The sequence below is a fragment of the Amaranthus tricolor genome, chromosome 2, assembly GCF_026212465.1.
Source record: "Amaranthus tricolor cultivar Red isolate AtriRed21 chromosome 2, ASM2621246v1, whole genome shotgun sequence".
Classification (NCBI taxonomy): Eukaryota; Viridiplantae; Streptophyta; class Magnoliopsida; order Caryophyllales; family Amaranthaceae; genus Amaranthus; species Amaranthus tricolor.
Window position 1 is genome coordinate 8949724 of NC_080048.1, and position 17633 is coordinate 8967356.

A 17633-nucleotide genomic window follows, 5' to 3' on the forward strand; every position below is an offset into this window, starting at 1 on the left:
AGATTCATGTGTGTCCGAATGATTGTGTATTGTATCAGAATGAAAACGAGAACTTAGAAGAGTGTCCTAGGTGTGGGTTATCGCGCTACAAGCGTAATGGGGCTCGGGATGCTAAAGGGCCCCTGGCTAAGGTATTGTGGTATCTTCCAATAATACCTAGATTCAAGCGCTTGTTTTCTATAAAGAAAGATACGTTAAATTTGAGGTGGCATGCAGATAGGGTGAACAAAGGTCACTTGTTCACAAATCCATCTGATTCTCCGGAGTGGAAGAGTATTGATAGGTTGCACAAGACTTTTGGGGATGAGGTTCGTAATTTAAGGCTCGGACTGTGTACGGATGGAATGAACCCATTCGGCTATCTTAGTTCTTTACATAGTACTTGGCCGGTACTGTTAGTGATCTATAATTTGCCACCTTGGTTGTGTATGAAGCGTAAGTACATTATGCTTTCACTTCTTATCTCGGGTCCTAAACAACTTGGCAATGACATAGATGTATATCTTGCACCTCTCGTTGAGGATTTGAGAAAGATGTGGGATGAAGGCGTTTCTGTATTTGATGAATATGCTAATGAGGTGTTCATGTTGCGTGCAATGCTTTTATGCACCGTTAATGATTTTCCGGCATATGGCAACTTATCGGGGTATAAGAACAAAGGCAAGAAAGCATGCTTAATATGTATCGATGACATGGAATCCACATGGATTCCTAAGTGCAAACACGTATTCATGCACCATCGAAAGTTCCTCCCACGAGATCACCAATATCGCAAGAAGAAGAAGATGTTCAACGAGGAGGTTGAGGACCGTGTAGCTCATCGACCGTTGACCGGTTATGAGGTTTATGAACAACTTAAGGGAGTTGAGATTGTATATTGTAAAACAGGGCAAGTGCAAGGGGGTGAAGACCGCTTATGGAAAAAAGAATCAATCTTTTGGAAGCTTCCATATTGGAGAGATCTATAGGTTAGGCATTATCTTGACGCTATGCATATAGAGAAAAATGTATGCGATGCCATACTCGGGACTCTCATGAACATTCCGGGTAAGACAAAGGATGTTAAGGCCGTGCGAGATTGATTTGAATGTAAGGGTCTTCGTCCGGAGTTGTCGGCACATGTTAAGGTGAGTAAAAAAAGAAATAGAGCTGATGAAGTTGGCGGTAGTAACAAGGGAAAGGGCAGTAAGAAGAAGATGAGTAATGACAAAGTTTATTTGCCTCCAACTTGTTATACATTGTCCAAAGCAGGGAAGCGGACATTTTGTGAGTCTTTGTATGGCATTAAGGTTCCGTCTGGGTACTCATCCAACATGAAGAGATTTGTGACCCTAAATGGTAAATTGAAGTTGAGAAGCATGAAATGTCACGATTGCCATGTAATGATGCAAGTGTCCTTACCAATTGCAATCCGTGGAATACTACCAAAACATGTGAGATATGCTATTACCGAGCTATTTTTGTTTTTCAACACAATTTGTAGTAAAGTTCTTGATCCCTTTAAACTTGATGTTCTTCAAGTCGACGTGATTGTAACTTTATGCAAGTTTGATATGTATTTTCCACCTTCTTTCTTTGACATAATGGTTCATCTTATTATTCATCTCGTTCATGAGATCAAGCTTTTGGGTCCAATTTTTTTAAGGTGGTGTTATCCTTTTGAAAGACACATGGGTGTTTTACAAAACAAGGTGAGGAATCCAGCACAACCCGAGGGGAGTATGATTCAAGGCACTGTGAGCGATGAGATTAGTAACTTTATAGCCGAGTATTTGGCAATGGCAAGGCCTATTGGATTTCCCACCTCTCGACATGAAGGAAGGCTTTAGGGAAAAGTAACAATTGGCTCCAAATCGATCACACCTCCTCGAGACAGTCTTCTACAAGCACACTTGTATGTGTTGCATCATATTCCGAAGTCCATCCTTTTTTGAGTGAGCATTTAGATATATTGCGCGCAAAATATCCTTGTAAAGGGGATAGCGGATTGATGCAGTTGCATAACAAGACGTTTATTGATTGGTTTCATAATCGAGTAATAAGTGAAAAACTCAAGGGTGTATCTGAAATTGTTAAGTTGTTAGCTTTTGGTCCTCGTGATGATGTCAACAAATATGAGGGTTACGATGTCAATGGCTTCACATTTTGGACTGAGGGTCAAGATAAGAAGTGATCTTATCTACAGAATAGTGGGGTTTCTATTTTAGCGTCATCTACATTTTACGCAAGTGCCAAGTATCAATCACCAGTTAATGCTAAATTGGTATACTACGGGCGGGTACATGAAATATGGGAGCTTGACTACTCTACTTTCACTATTGGTCTTTTCAAATGTAAGTGGGTAGATAATAATCGACAATGCATAAAAAATGACGACCCTTGTGGATTCACTCTTGTAGACTTAGCTCGTTTGCGTGATAGTGAGGAGTCATTCATAATAGCCACACAAGCCAATCAAGTATTCTACATTATAGAGCCGTCTGATAAAAAATGGTTTATTGTTGTACTGGGAAAAAGAAGTATCCTTGGTATAGGTGATGTTGAGGATGAGGAAGAATATGAAGCTTTTGAAGACGCTCCGCCCTTTATCAATCCAAAATCAGTGGATCAAGTTGATGTAAATGTTGGTTATATGCGTGTAGATCACACGGAAGGAATACATTTGAAATAGTGATTCACAAGGTATGAATTTTAAGTTTTTTTAAGCTTTTTTGGCACTTTCGCACATAAAGTAGCTCAAACTTGGTTTGTTTTGCACGAAAGTTTGCACACCACATTATTGGTATATGTTATTGTGTTGAATTGGTTAAAATTGAAATCATAGTCATATTCTTAAAATTACTTTGTAAGTTGCGATTTTAAGGTTTTTTAAGCTTTTATGGCACTTTCGAGCATTAAGTAGCTCAAACATGGCTTGTTTTGCACGAAACTTGGTACAAAACACTATTTGGTATATATTATTGTGTTGAAGTGGTATGGTCTAATATATTTCTATTCATACTCATTCAGGTACTCATCTACAATGCATCTATTCAAAGACGAAATTCTCCCCGAGATTGAGACCTTGGATAATGAGCATCATAGTTATGACACTGAAGAGAACCAAATTGTTAGATACGAGAGTATGGCTCAAGACGCCCACCACTTAACAATGGTTATGATATTGAAGACGCCCAAACAATGGATCCTCCCACTACCACTAAGAAAAGAAAAGGGCGAGATCCTACGAAAAACCTCAAAGTCACTGAACCCATGCATTGGGTCAACCCTGTGGAAAATGGCGTAGGCAATATGGAAAACAAGTGGGCCTATGTATCTGCAAGATTTTCATATTACACGCATGGAATGAGGTTCCAGAGGGTTTGAAGAACTCTCTATGGAATGATACTGTGGTAAGCAATTTTACTATTTTTATTCATTTAGTTTCATTTTAAAATTAATTTAATTGACACTAATAAATGTATATTTTTTTTGGTAGAATCTTTTTCACATCGAGAACAATGAGGAGAAGAAGAATGTGTTTCTTTCAGCTGTAGCTGAAAGTTTCAGCGATTTCAAATCTAAGCTAGTAACTGGCTGGATCACGAAGAAGCGTGCTTGTGCGACCAAAAAGGTCAAAACGGAAAACGGCGGTGGAGAGCAAACACCTTCGAAGATGCCCTATGAAATATGGGGTCACATATCAAAGACTGAATGGGAGGCTTTTGTTGCCAAAAAAACAACTCCCATTGAAGTTGTAAGTATTCCATATTATATTATAGCTTTTGATTTAAATTTACTTCTTTTGATTCAATCATTAAACTAATATATGACATTTTATTTTTATTGATTAATTGAGCCTAAAAACGTACGATGAGGTACGAAAAGAGTGGGTAGATGCGGGTTTATACCCACACCCTCATCTACGACTACCTCTGCATCCATGAATACTCCTGCTGGAGATCGGATGTGAGATTGGTATTGCGGTCTTCATTCATGAGATGCAAGTGGTAAATTTACCATTATTGATCCGGGAACGAAGAAGGTTGCTGATGTTATGGTCAATTTTGAAATTATTAAGTATATTCTTGATTTGTTTTGTATTTTTTGGCTTTGATTTACTTATACTAATTGTTATATATGTTTTTATATGAACAGATGGGCTGGAAGGAAAAAGAAGCTACGGGGGAGTTCACCCCAAGAGGCAATGTTGATGCATTGCATATGGTCTTAGGGAAAGACCATAGAGGGTGGGTAGTCGGAAAAAGAGGCGTCCGCGTGGGGTTAAAGAAGGCATTCGGCAAAGAGTGTGTTGCTACTCAATCCCGAATGATGTCACTTGATGAAGTAGCAACCCTCGGAGCAGAAACTACGAAGGACGTTCTCACCAAAGTGGCACGCGTATTGTAGAAGATGGGAGCACCCACTGTTGACTTGGCAAATCTGATTGTCGACGATCAGCAAAGTCAACATGGGGAACCTAACGCTATGGTCAAGCCAACACCCGAGCCCATTACCCCCGTAGCACCCCAGCCCATTACTACCCCCGATGGGCAAAATCCTACACCGGAGACCATGAACTCCGTTGCTCAAAATCAGGAGTCAACACCCGAGCCAGTGGTAAAGGTACACAGTTTTTAAATATATAAACACTTATTAATTTAAATTGCAACATGTTTTAATATTTTATTATGATGCTTATTATACTAAACGACACAATTTTCAGGAGGCGACTCCTTGTTCTCTTTTGCTGCCTCAGTTAGGTGTTGCTAGTGATGGCGACTTAACTGAGGTTGCATATGGTGTGGCACAGTCAACCAAAGAGGGCCAAACAGTGCATTTCAGGCTTGTTACAAGTGGCCACATTAGTGTGACCCTGGAAACTATTCTAAAGGGGTTTGAAGATTTCTCACTCCCGGTTCCAATGCTAGAATAGAGCCTTGAGAAATTATCAGACGCCCTAGGTAGTTTCATCACATGGCCATATGCTTGGGTCCGATTCACTACCATGGTAATAATCATTTGTTTCTTATTTATTTTTATTTTTTAATTACATGCTTACATTACCTTAATTGTCTAAATTGAAATAGCAAAAGGGTCCAAAGGGCTCTAGGAGAGAGATCGGTTCCTCATCTAAGGTGTCGACTGGATCAAAGTCGATGGCAATCACTCCAATTTTGACTGATGCAGAGCTAAAATATCTCTCTCAAGATTGCAAATGGCTGCACACATGTGTAATAAATAGTACTTTGTGACACTATATTTTTGTAATCAAGATGTCTTTTTATACAATTTTATGAATTACACTATAAAAACTTTAGTTAGGAAGGGGGCTTTTTTATAATTTTCCTAGGACCTACCAAATCTCAAGAACGGCACTATTCAAAACATGCAATTTGTGTAAAGTTTTTAAAAAAAGGCTAATTAATCATATATCGAATTATGTTATTATAGGCACGTTTTTAAAAATGAATTATTACCCTAAATCAGTCTATAAAACAATGTAATTAGATATTTTATTATCAAGAAAAATATTTTTTATTACTTCAACATTATCTCATATACAAATTAAATACTTTTAAAAATTCAAATAAGACAATTACCAAAATTAGAATGGGTATAATTTGGAAATCAAAATTGCGCACACTCCCACTCTCCGAGTCCCACGAATCAAACATTTTATTTTCTCTTTCCACATGTTCATCTAACTTTTCATTTTTTTTATATGTAATTTAATAATATTTTTTTCGTAATTTATACTCGTATTAGATTAAACCATATATAGAACTAATATTAAATTATCATTTTTTTTTTCTAAAAAATGAGAAGGATGAGGGTAGAAGGTGGGATAGACAAAGCGGCATTAACGTGGCAAAGAGAATGATGATAGCATGACAAGTGTGCTTTGTTTTCAAAGGAAGATTCTGGGCTTTAAACGTTCATTAAATACTGCTTCCAAAAATTAAAACAGTTTGCAGTTTGATTTTGCAGTGAATCAAATCAATCAAGTAAACCAAGTAAATCAACTACGAAAAATTAATAATGGGTGAAGGTGAAGAAGTGAAGACTAAGAATGATCCACAAGTCGATATTCAGGTCTGCCTTTCTTCATTGCCCTCTCCAACTCTTGCCACCCTTCTTTGAAATTCTTTCACTCAAAATAACCCTCAATATTACTCTTCCCTCCGTTTTTTAAATTTTAAGTTTTAATATTTCTAAATAATTATTATAATAAATTATAAAAAAATATATAGTGAAAAAGTATATATTATAAAATGAATTAATAAAATTTCATATGATTATATTGTATCATCTATATGTGTATTATTTTGAATCGATTATTTTGGGTATTTTGAGTCAATTAGCAATAATTAGGTATATAAATTTAAGTAAATACTTAAAGGTATGCAGGATTAAATAATTTTTTAGGGGATTTTAAGAAGTAGTCGAGATTATTATTTACAATTATATATAATTAGTGGTGTTCATTCGGGTGATCGGGTCGGTTTCAGACGGGTTTCATTCGATTCTGTTGTATTTCGGATCGGTTATATTTCGGATGCGTGTTACAACGGGTCATACTCGGGTCGAGTCAGTTAGTCACGGTTCAGTTGAAGATCAGTTATTCGAGCTATCGGGTAAGCATCAATTCGGTGTCGGTTGAAGTTCATATCGAGTTTCAATCGGTCTCGGGTTGTCATCAGTTAATAATTGGTTTGGTTCGATTTTGCTGGGTACAAATCGGGTTCGGTATCTTACCACGCGATGTTTTTCTCTCTCAAACTCAAACTCTAAAAAAGGTTGTGGCGCAAAAAAAGTGAAGGAAGCAAACATTACTGAACAAGAGTTGTTTCTTCTGACCAGAATTTTGCTTTCTGATCAAAATATTCAATAGCAGTACACATTAGAGGCCTATTTCCAGAGAAATATTTCAATGAATTTTTTGGTTGAATTCTTTTAGTTCTTGGTTAATTTTTTTTTGTGTTTTTAATTAAAAAATGCATTAAAAAAAATTGTAGAGCAGATCAGATCGTTCTGGTCCAGTCCGTTCTGTTGATTGGTCTGGTTTGGTCTAATAAATTTCTAGACCGGAATTTCTGGTCTGGTCTGATTTTTGTATCAAACCAAATCGGACCGTGTATAGCCCTATTTATATTGTTTCATTGTTTGGATTGGATTCTATTGTTTGTGTGAAACTCTCTTGATTCTTGTATGCTATCACCTCAATTGTCCAACTAAATTTGCTTCGTAAGCAATTAATGAACAAAAAAAAAGGTAAATTAGTAGTTATTGGAAAGCGTATTCATTTAATAATTTTTCGATTTTAAATTAGTTGCAATATTTACTATTTATTCTTATCTTTATTTTGTGACATGCGGATTTTGGATAATTCGTGTCAATAATTATTATTATTGTTAATTTTTATAATTTTATTATGCATAATTAAAAATATTAAAAATATATTAAATTAGTACATTAAACTACGTGGCAAGTATTTTGAAACTAAAAAAATATATTCTATTCGCTTTACATCACTTCTATGTTGCTCAAAAATTATAGCAAAAATAAGAGTAAAATAGAAAGTTAATTAGATAAATATTTTTATAAGAATTTAAAAAAATAAGAGGAGTTATAGCAAAAATTAAAAAATAGTCAATTTCCTTGGACATACTAACAAGGAGAGTAAAGCATATTTCAAGAGAAGTAAATTGCACTTATTTTAATCAAAATAGATTTATCTCTATATGGAAGATGGAAGAATTTGATAGATAGGGCTTTTACAAATTTAATATATTTTTTTGTTTTCTTTACTTTATTAACATTTGTTTTATTTTTTTTTTTTAATTTACAAGTTACGATGATTGATTAGGAATTTATGAATAAAAATATACTTCTTTCGTTTCTAAGTGATTGCATCATCCATAATTAGCAGCCTTATCACCACTTATAAGGCATAATTAGCACAAGTATTAAGAAATTAATTGGAAAATTAGAGTAAGAGAAAATTAAAAACATGTGGATAAAAATAAAAAAACGTGTGAAAAAAATGTGAAAATACTTCTTAAAATCAAAATGTCTCAAAATTCTAAGGTTAAGAGAGGGACTAATGTTCTTTTCCAACGGGCAGGAAAGAGGGGAGATATTTTTCTTCTACAGGCCCAAAGTGAACAGAGAAGAAGCTCATAGTCCAGATGATGTACAAAGAATGTACATTGTGTTACGCCCTGAGTCTGGTGAAAGACTAGTACAGGAAAAACAATCTCCTGATTCTGGCAAAGAAGGTGCTAAGTCTGAGCATACTTCTAGTGCAAACAAAGGTGAAGATGATGATGAAGATAAGCGTCTCAAGAAGCATCCTGAAGGCGGCCATGGAAACAAGGTAATTGACCTTTGTACCATCATTTTGCGACAAAAAAAATACCTTTGTCGCCAAGTTTGACGACAAATATGGCGACAAAACGGCTTTGTCGTCAGCTAGCGACAGACATGTTTTGTCGCCAACTTTGGCGTTCGTGAGAGAGTTATTTTGTTGCCTACTTTGGTGGGCGGAAAGAAATTTAAATTTTAGAAATACTTTTTTTTGTCATCAATATTGTCGCTTAAGTGTTGGAATAAGTAATTCATTCGAATTTCTATAGTTGGGAATTTTCGATTATAAATGGAGATGAATATATGTTTTAGTAATAAGCACAAATCCTTCTCAATCTATTATTTTTAAAATTGTATTCCTTAAAAGTAAGTATTTCTATTTTCATCTGTTTCGCTTTGCAACATCTCGTTTTGTTGAATCAAGTACCAAATCGATTACTCCTTGGCTTGCACGTTTGAGAACGAGGTTATGAGTGGAAGGAAGTATAAGGGCTTATGTTTTGGATCACTTGATGAAGTGATCAAAGTGGGAGACTTTGTGTGCCTTGATGAAGGCAAGGGAGTGCTCATAGAAGGTTGTGAAGCCTGCTCGAATGGTCGAGCTTTATGGGCTCGATCGAGCCAAGCAGGGGCAGCAAGACAGAAGCTACTGGACTATCGCTCAGGTGGTCGAGCGGCTGCTGCTCGGGTCGAGCAACGACAAGCTCCTCACAGTACACGTTTCTGTTTTATGTCCGATTCTTTGTGGGCTTTTGTGGGTTTGTCCTAAGGCTCCCAAATATGTTTTAGGGCTATATAAGGAGTTTTAGAACATCATTAGGGGTTTAAGGGAGGCATATTTAAGAGAGTGAAATTAGGGTTCACACCATAAGAGTTCTTCCTCTTTGTATTTGCATATTTGTGAGAGATTGAAGTAAAGGTTCAATCTTTGCTTTGGGAGATTGTTCTTAAAGCTTTGTAAGGTGAGTCATTAGTGTAATGTGTTTATATTAATGATAAGATACTTTATTTGAGGGGGAGGTATCATTAGATACCTCATATATTCTTGTGTTTTTTCATTGTTGTTGCTTGCTTTGTTTTTGGATGTTTACTTTGCATTAGTTTGTTTATTGTTCTTCATTAAATATAATAGCTCATTACCAACACGTTTTATGAAAATCCTGCATGTAGGAAGTCAACATCGAAAAACAGCCATTGTTGCGTTTCATTGTGATGGGAAGGAAGAGTCTCCCTGATCCTACTAAAAAAAGTAGACCATTTTGGGGGTTTGTGGAGTTGGTCACTACTAAGATAGATGACATTAAAGATGCTATTCGTGGAGGTATGTAAATCTTGTTCTTCGTCTTCTTCCTATGATTTTCATTCGGATGCTATTGCCTTTATTTGCTGATCTTTTCCAATCAATTCAAGTTACTGTAGACATTTAATTTGCATATAATTGGGTGGAATATGTGATGGATACTAAGCTTTAACAAATGTTTAAGTTGATAATTAGTATTTGATGAAAAGTTCAAACTCATAATTGAAACTGAAGAATTTAAGACAGCGGAATTTAGGGTTAATGAATACTGTTTTGTATTACTTTGAATGAATATTACAACCCTAATTTATACAACTGATTACGAGTTAACTAAGGAAACAACTATTCTAGGAAAAGAATATTACCCTAATATTACAAGATAACTAAGGTAATAAAATATTTGTGAGAATAAACTAAAATATACACATTTATTCTAACACTCTCCTTCAAGTTAGGTTATAGGGTTTTAAAAATATACACATTTATTCTGACACTCCCCCTCAAGTTAGGTTATAGGGTTTTCGATGCCTAAATTGAATAACGTAGTCTCGAAGGCTTCAGCTGAAACTCCCTTTGTAAGGATGTTAGCTAGCTGATCTTCTGATCTCACGTGTGGGATGCTGATGATTTCCTTCTCTAATTTTTCCTTTATGAAGTGTCTGTCAACCTTCATATGTTTCGTTCGATCATGTTGGACCGAATTCTCTGAGATATCAATAGCTGCTTTATTGTCACAAAATAACTTGCATGCTCCTGTTGGTGGAAAGTCGAGTTCGTATAAGAGTTTTCTTAGCCATAGGATCTCTGTTATTCCTTTTGCTATCCCTCTGAACTCTGCTTCTGCACTTAATAATGCAACTACATTCTGTTTCTTACTCCTCTAGTAACCAAGTTACCCTTTACAAGAGTGAAGTATCCAGATGTAGATTTCCTACTGTCTTGATCGCCTGCCCAGTCAGCATCTGTGTAAGCAACGAGGTCAAGGTGATGGTTTTTGCCAAAGAAGACTCCTCTATCACTCGTGCCTTTCAAGTATCTCAAGATTCTTACCACTGCTTCCATATGTGGATTTTGTGGTAAGTGCATGAATCGACTCACAACCCCAATTGCATATGATATGTCGGGTCTAGTGTGAGATAGATAGATCAGTTTGCCTACCAGTTTATGATACTTCTAACTTGTCAGCTGGTTTTTCTCCAAATATTGTCTGGAGTTTATGATTTGCAACGATTGGTGTTTCTGTTGGTTTACAATCAAGCATACCTACCTCTGCTAACAAATCTAAGACATATTTCTTTTGATTGATGAAGATTCCCTTCTTGGACCGGAAAACTTCTATACCAAGGAAGTACTTCAAGTTCCCTAAATCCTTCATCTCGAACTCCATGAATAATTTCCTCTTAAGCTCCTTTATCTCCCTTTCATTACTTCCGGTAATTACCATATCATCTACATAAATCATTAGACATGTGATCTGACCATCCCCTTTCTTCATGAACAGAGTATGGTCGGAATGGCTCTGTTCATATCTAAATTTCTTCATTGCTGTGGTAAACCTACCAAACCAAGCTCTTGGAGACTGTTTTAAGCCATACAACGCTTTTTTAAGTCTACATCCTTCTCCTGGAGCAAATTCATCTGAAAAACCGTGTGGAGCATGCATATACACCTCTTCTTCGATCTCGCCATGTAGGAATGCGTTCTTTACATCGAACTAGTAGAGGGGCCAATCCTTATTAGCAGCTATGGAGAATATGACCCTGATGGTGTCTATCTTGGCAACCGGAGATAAGGTTTCGGAGTAATCAATCCCGTAAGTCTGTGTATACCCCTTTGTCACAAGGCGAGCTTTGTATTTCTCAATAGTTCCGTCAGCATGATACTTTATTGTAAAAACCCATTTGCAACCTACCGATTTTTTCCCTTTAGGTAATATGCACCCATGTGCTATTTTTCTTTAAAGTCAAGATCTCCTCTTCCATTACTTCTTTCCACCTTGGGTTTCGGAGGGCTTCTTCAGTATTGCAGGGCAGGGAACTTGAGTATAGACTGGCTTGGAATGCTACAGCTATCAGTGCCAAGTTACTCATCTCTCGATTAATAAGATACCGAGATCTCTGTGATTCGAACTCTGGATCATACCTTCTTGGAGGAACACCTCTTGTGCTCCTTGGAGGTAATTCATATCTGCAGGGTGAATTAATAATACCAGATATATCATCATTAGTTTGAGGTTCAGGTTCAGTTAATATCTTTTGAGGCTCACAGACAACTTCTTGATCATTAGATGCTTCAGACAAGGTAGAGGAGGCCTGAGGAGAAAGTAATACTGTGTTTTTCGTAGCAATGTCTGTGGGATTACCTACTTGCTCTTTGGGGTTCAGATCATTAGTTACAGAGTGTGTAAGCCAGCTCAAGTCATCACATGTAGTCTCCCCCTAAGGACGAAGCCGGGAGTAAAAATAGGACTGCTCAAAGAAGTCACAATCCATTGTGGTATACAACTTATTCTAAGTCGGATCAAAGCAGTGATATCCCTTTTGATTGGTACCATAGCCCACAAAGATACACTTAACAGCACGGGGTTCCAGTTTATTCCGATCAAGTTTGGGTAAATGGACATACACAACACACCCAAAGATCCGAGGGGGTAAGGAGTGGAAAGGGGGAACAGTAGTGTGGGTACTAAGGACTTCGAGAAGGGTTCTGAACTTAAGAGTTTGGAGGGTAGTCTGTTTGTGAGGTAGGTGGCAGAGGCAATAGCTTCAGGCCAAAAATAAGATGGGACATGGGCTTCAAACATAAGGGCTCGACCTATTTCAAGGAGAGTACGATTTTTCCTTTCAGCTATGCCGTTTTGTTGTGGTGTGTGGGGACAAGAAATTTGGTGAATGAGGCCATGGGTGGTAAAGAAATTTTCCATATGTTGGTTCATGTATTCCCCCCCATTGTCGGAGCGAAGTATTTGAGGTTTAGCTTTAAATTGCGTGACAATCATATATATAGAACTTGACAAAAACATCAAAAACCTCAGATTTGTGTTTTAAGAAATATATTCAACACTATCTAGCATCAATAAATGAAACAAAATATGAATAACTTTGTTTACTAAACTCAGGTGCAGGGCCCAAACGTTAGAATGTATCAAAACAAAAGGTTCACTGCTATGATTAGAACTAGGAAAGTAAGAATGTTTGTGACTTTTCGCAAGGACACAAGCTTCACAATCCAAGACTACATTACTTTTAGTTAATGACGGAAAAAGACGTTTCAGATACCCTAATGATGGATGTTGTAGACGTCGATGCCAAGTCCATAACGGATGATCAGAGAACCTATGAGCAAGCAAAGTGTGACCCGTTTGAATCGCCTCATTCACATAGTACAAACCATCTCGTTCAGTACCACGCCCAATAATCTTCCCTGTCTGAGCATCCTGCACAACACAACCAGAAGAAGACATAAGCACAATACAATTTAATTTCCACGTCAACTGGCTAACAGACAACAACTTATGAGATAAGTTAGGAATTAAAAGACAATTGTTAATTTTGAGAGAGGGAGAAATGGTAACGGGCCCAGATTGATCAACACTCACACACTCCCCATTAACCGTTTGAATGTAGGTGCGGGTTTTTGGATTAGTGGATAAAAGATCACAAGGGTCAAAAGTCATAGTATCGGTGGCCCCCCAATCAAATATCCATTGGGATGAAAAACAAGGTTTACATAAGAGACCAAGTTTATGGGTGTCACATGAGGTTTTGGGTTTTGCGAGATTATGGGTGGATTTATAAATGTGCCGGTGGTTATTTGTGGGCTTAGGGTTGTGGTATAAATGAGCGGGATTGGGAGTGTTTTGAGGACTGTGTTGTTTCTAGACTCTTCCCCTTTTCTCTCTCTTCTGGTCCGTCTCCTTTTCTCTGTTCTGTTTCTCCTTTAACGCCATTATTTCCTTCCTTTGTCTCTATAGTGGGTTGGTTCGCTGGTGGGAGGGGGAACGCCGGTGACCAAGTGAGCCTTGCCACTAGTTCTAGCTGACTAAACCTTGGTGGCGACTTTCCTTTGCCGGTGTTCCTCCTACCACTCCGGGAAGCCGATTAACTTGAAACATCCTTCCTTTGTGTGACGGCTTCCTCCACAGTGACTACATCTCAGGTGATTTTTATCCTCTATATCACACCGGAATGAGACATCCGACCGGCGTTTAACAGCCAACCCACTACCTATTTCTGAGGGAATTTTTCCCGATGACGAAGTGTGGGTCATAATTCCACGCCTTGAGATTTCACGCCTAATTGTAGCATAGGCCATTTCAACTGTTAGGAGTGGGTCTTGATTTAACAAATCTTTTTTTCTTTGTCAAAAGTGTCGTGAATCCCGGCCAAAAACTGGAATAATCGTTGCTTTTGAATGAAAGTGTTGAAGATTGTGATATCTTCAGCATGTATCATCGGATTCGGTTGCCATCGGTCCATTTCCTTCCAAATTGTGGTTAGTTTTCCATAGAAGACCTCCAAAAGGTCTTGATTCTGTCTTAAACTGTTGGCTTGAGAACTCAGATCAAAGATCTGGAGTTCGTCCCTTCCACTGCTAAATAGGACTTCAATCTCTCTCCATAAGTTCCTTGCAATTGTGTAATCTAAGAACTGGTTTATGAGGTCGGTGTCGATATTTGAAATCCTGGACAGAACTATAGAGTCTTTTTGCTTCCATGCTCTGTAATTTGGATCCAAGATGCTAAGAGGATCGTTTATGATGTGACTAAGATGTCCCCTGCATTCTAAAGCGATTTGCATCATTTTACACCAAGTTGTGTAATTTTGGTAGGTTAGTTTTTCGGCCAATTTCAGTTCTGGTGATATAGTTTCGAGGGTTGTGTTTCTGTTGAAACAATTTGAACAATTGTTCCATCTGTTCCATGGTTATGAGTTGTTTTGGATCGGTTTCTGCCATTGTTCCTGATGAGGTTGTTTAAGGTAAATGATGATAACCAACGGTGTTGCCGGTCCCCAAAAACACCTTTTGCTCTGATACCATGAAGAATTTAAGACAGCGAAATCTAGGGTTAATGAATACTGTTTTGTATTACTTTGAATGAATGTTACAACCCTAATTTATACAACTGATTACGAGTTAACTAAGAAAACAACTATTTTAGGAAAAGAATATTACCCTAATACAAGATAACTAAGGTAATAAAATATTTGTGAGAATAAACTAAAATATACACATATATTCTGACAGAAGCCTTGTCATGTTGAACTAGAGTATATGTTATACTTTCTCCGTTTTAAATTACTAGTGTTAAAAGTATAACGTATTTTATGGTCAATCAATGGCTAAACTTTTGATTGAACTGGTTCCTTGATTTGGTATATTAGAAGTAGATTTGAATCTCAACTATCCTTCAATTCAAGTGGAATATTTCTCGCACGATATAAGGGGGAATGTACACTGCATCCACACTTTACCCAAAGGGATTTCATAAAGGGGGTATGTTAGAGTATATAACATATCTTGGAGCCTTAACCATTAGCTTGAGTTTTTGGTTGAGTTGGTTCATTGATACTTGCAACATTTCTTTTTATGTGCTATTTATTTAAAAACTATATTTTAAGACGAATCAAACAAAAGCTTACATGACTATATAATTTATTATGCGTAAGTATTGATTACGTAAACTAAATTGTTAATAAATAGTATTACTATACAAATGTTAGCAAGGAATTTGAAACGGAGGCATGTAACTTAATATTCTATCATTTTCTCATGCGCTTAACCTTGTGTCCCATTGCCCCTTACTAAATGCTCAATCACTACACTATTCATCAGAATTACTATTATTTAGTTATTGTCATCAACTAAATAGTATATACTAAATAGTATAATATATATCCAGAGGAATATGATACCAAAACAAAAGGACATAGACACAAACCTACAGCTAGGGCTTTAGGAGAAGGTGTGTACCGCTTACTAAGGCACAAGTACTCCAACAACAAGATGCACACCCATCTGGTGTACAAGCTAGAACTTCCACCTGAAGACAAGAAAAATGAACCTCAAGAAGAGCTTAATGTAGAGCGAGAGGCGTCTTTTATCATCCAAGTAAAGAATCCAGAACAAGGTGGTAGCAGTAGGTCCGACTTTCAAGGTGTACAGAACAAACGCAAAGCCGTGTTTCCTGCGCACTTGCAAGGACAATTTGGAGCTAAGCGGTATGGCCCTGTCGATCCTCCTGACCTACTAAACTACGAAGGATGTGAATTCCTCTTGATATCGGCATCCGATGACATAGAAGAAGAACTAGGTTTGGAGATTCGCCCTGAGATCGATGTTCCTGATCCTAGGTGCTCAGATTTGGTTAAGACCTTCGGTGCAGACGTCGCTCCAACTACCCCACTTTTTGAAGGGGCGTGGTGCTGACCGCTGGCCGCTGGGTAGTCTAATCAATACGTCATCTGTCTCTTTGAGTTTGCACCTTAAAATTTTTGAGTCTTAGAGTGCAAATTCAAAGGAACAGATCGAAGGATTTGATAAGTCGCTAGTTGATCTTTTCTTGTTGCGTTGTAAACTTCAATCCATATGTACTAGGTATAAGGTGGTCTATGACATACGTATCTTGTTTTAATATTAGTGCAATATAATGTATTTTGCTACAGTAGGTTCTAGTTGGAACGTTGCAAAATGGTTTATTTGTATGTATGGTACAAATTCTAGACTTTCAGTTTATTGTATATTGCTTAGTTTATGGTAGAAATTTTGGATGTGACTATAATTTATTGGGTCTTTTTTCTTTGCACCAAAAGTGGGAGTGTTCTTATTGTTAAATGGGGTTTTTGTTAATTTGTGTTGATACATTTGGGATAATTAATGGAGAAGAAAGGTCTTTTGTGTACCACTAGAGTCGTTGAAATGTGAATCGACTCGAAATCCGAACTGAAATCGAAAGTTAATCGATTCGAAAATATGTTTTTTTTTTAGATTTATCGAACCAACATTATCCGAACCGAAGTTGTACGGAACCGATCTACGACAAAAAATTGTAAAATCGAACCCGAACTGCGACTTTATAACCGTTAACCGAGATTACCTGAACCTAATAGTGATCGATCCAAGTCGTACCCGACCCGAATCATGCTCAAAACCGAACTCGATCCGGCTAAAATTGACTTAACCCGAATGAATTTTTAATCAAAATGTTGTAAACCTGAACCAATTTTTAACATAGAGGTATGATCAACTTATACTCAATTATCTTATTAGTTAATCTAATAAAGTAATAGAAATTTTAATAAATTAAATTCTATACATACATGGTTTTATATATTTAGATTAGTAATCAATGGTCAATGTTTATTTAACTATTACGAATCAAATTAGATGAAAAATAATAAAACTTTAATTTTAATTCACAGTCAAAAGTAATAATCACTAACTGATTTGCATTTTAACTATTTTGCTTTAACTAAAGGGAATCTTATCATCAATTAACAAATGTCTAACAACTTAATCTGATATTGACTCGATCTATAGTAATTAGTAATTCGTAGCCGAATTCTACTTGAAAATAATACCTGAACCCGATCTGTACCCGGTAAAACCGAACCAATTATTAACTGATGACAGTCCGAGACCGATTGACTACTCAACACGAACTTCAACCGACACCGAGCCGATGCTAACCCGATAGCTCAAATAACTGATCTTCAGCCGACTTTATACAATAGTATTTTACGGGTATGTTAGGACCCTTCTATTCTAATCAAATAATATTGGATTTGGCACCAAAATAACAAAAATAGGGAAGGAGTACATAGGAGCACATAAAAAACATGCACTCTCTTGACTCTTGAGACATGGTCTCCCTAAAAAAATGCCTCTTAGAAAATCCAACCCATTCTTAAAATATTTTTAAAAATGGCAATAAACAATTTTTTTACAACTTGCGCATGTTTTCTAAAATGACTTTTTTCTTCTC

The 17633-nt window shown here is 36.8% G+C and overlaps 1 protein-coding gene across 1 annotated transcript; it reads left to right on the plus strand.

The window, feature by feature from the left end:
• The first annotated feature begins 5947 nt into the window (after positions 1-5947).
• On the plus strand, positions 5948-16357 carry LOC130806854 (uncharacterized). The gene is made up of 4 exons (XM_057672076.1): positions 5948-6075; positions 8108-8359; positions 9520-9670; positions 15552-16357. Exons 1-4 carry the CDS (start codon positions 6022-6024, stop codon positions 16076-16078), a joined length of 984 nt encoding a protein of 327 aa, XP_057528059.1. The 5' UTR covers positions 5948-6021; the 3' UTR covers positions 16079-16357.
• The last annotated feature ends 1276 nt before the right edge of the window (positions 16358-17633 follow it).

What these genes read in the sequence shown, in the direction of transcription:
- LOC130806854 (XM_057672076.1), top strand. Translation starts at nt 6,022, where the DNA reads ATGGGTGAAGGTGAAGAAGTGAAGACTAAGAATGATCCACAAGTCGAT. An exon ending in ATCCACAAGTCGATATTCAG is followed by an intron (nt 6,076 to 8,107) that starts GTCTGCCTTTCT and finishes TCCAACGGGCAG; the next exon opens with GAAAGAGGGGAGATATTTTT. An exon ending in AAGGCGGCCATGGAAACAAG is followed by an intron (nt 8,360 to 9,519) that starts GTAATTGACCTT and finishes TCCTGCATGTAG; the next exon opens with GAAGTCAACATCGAAAAACA.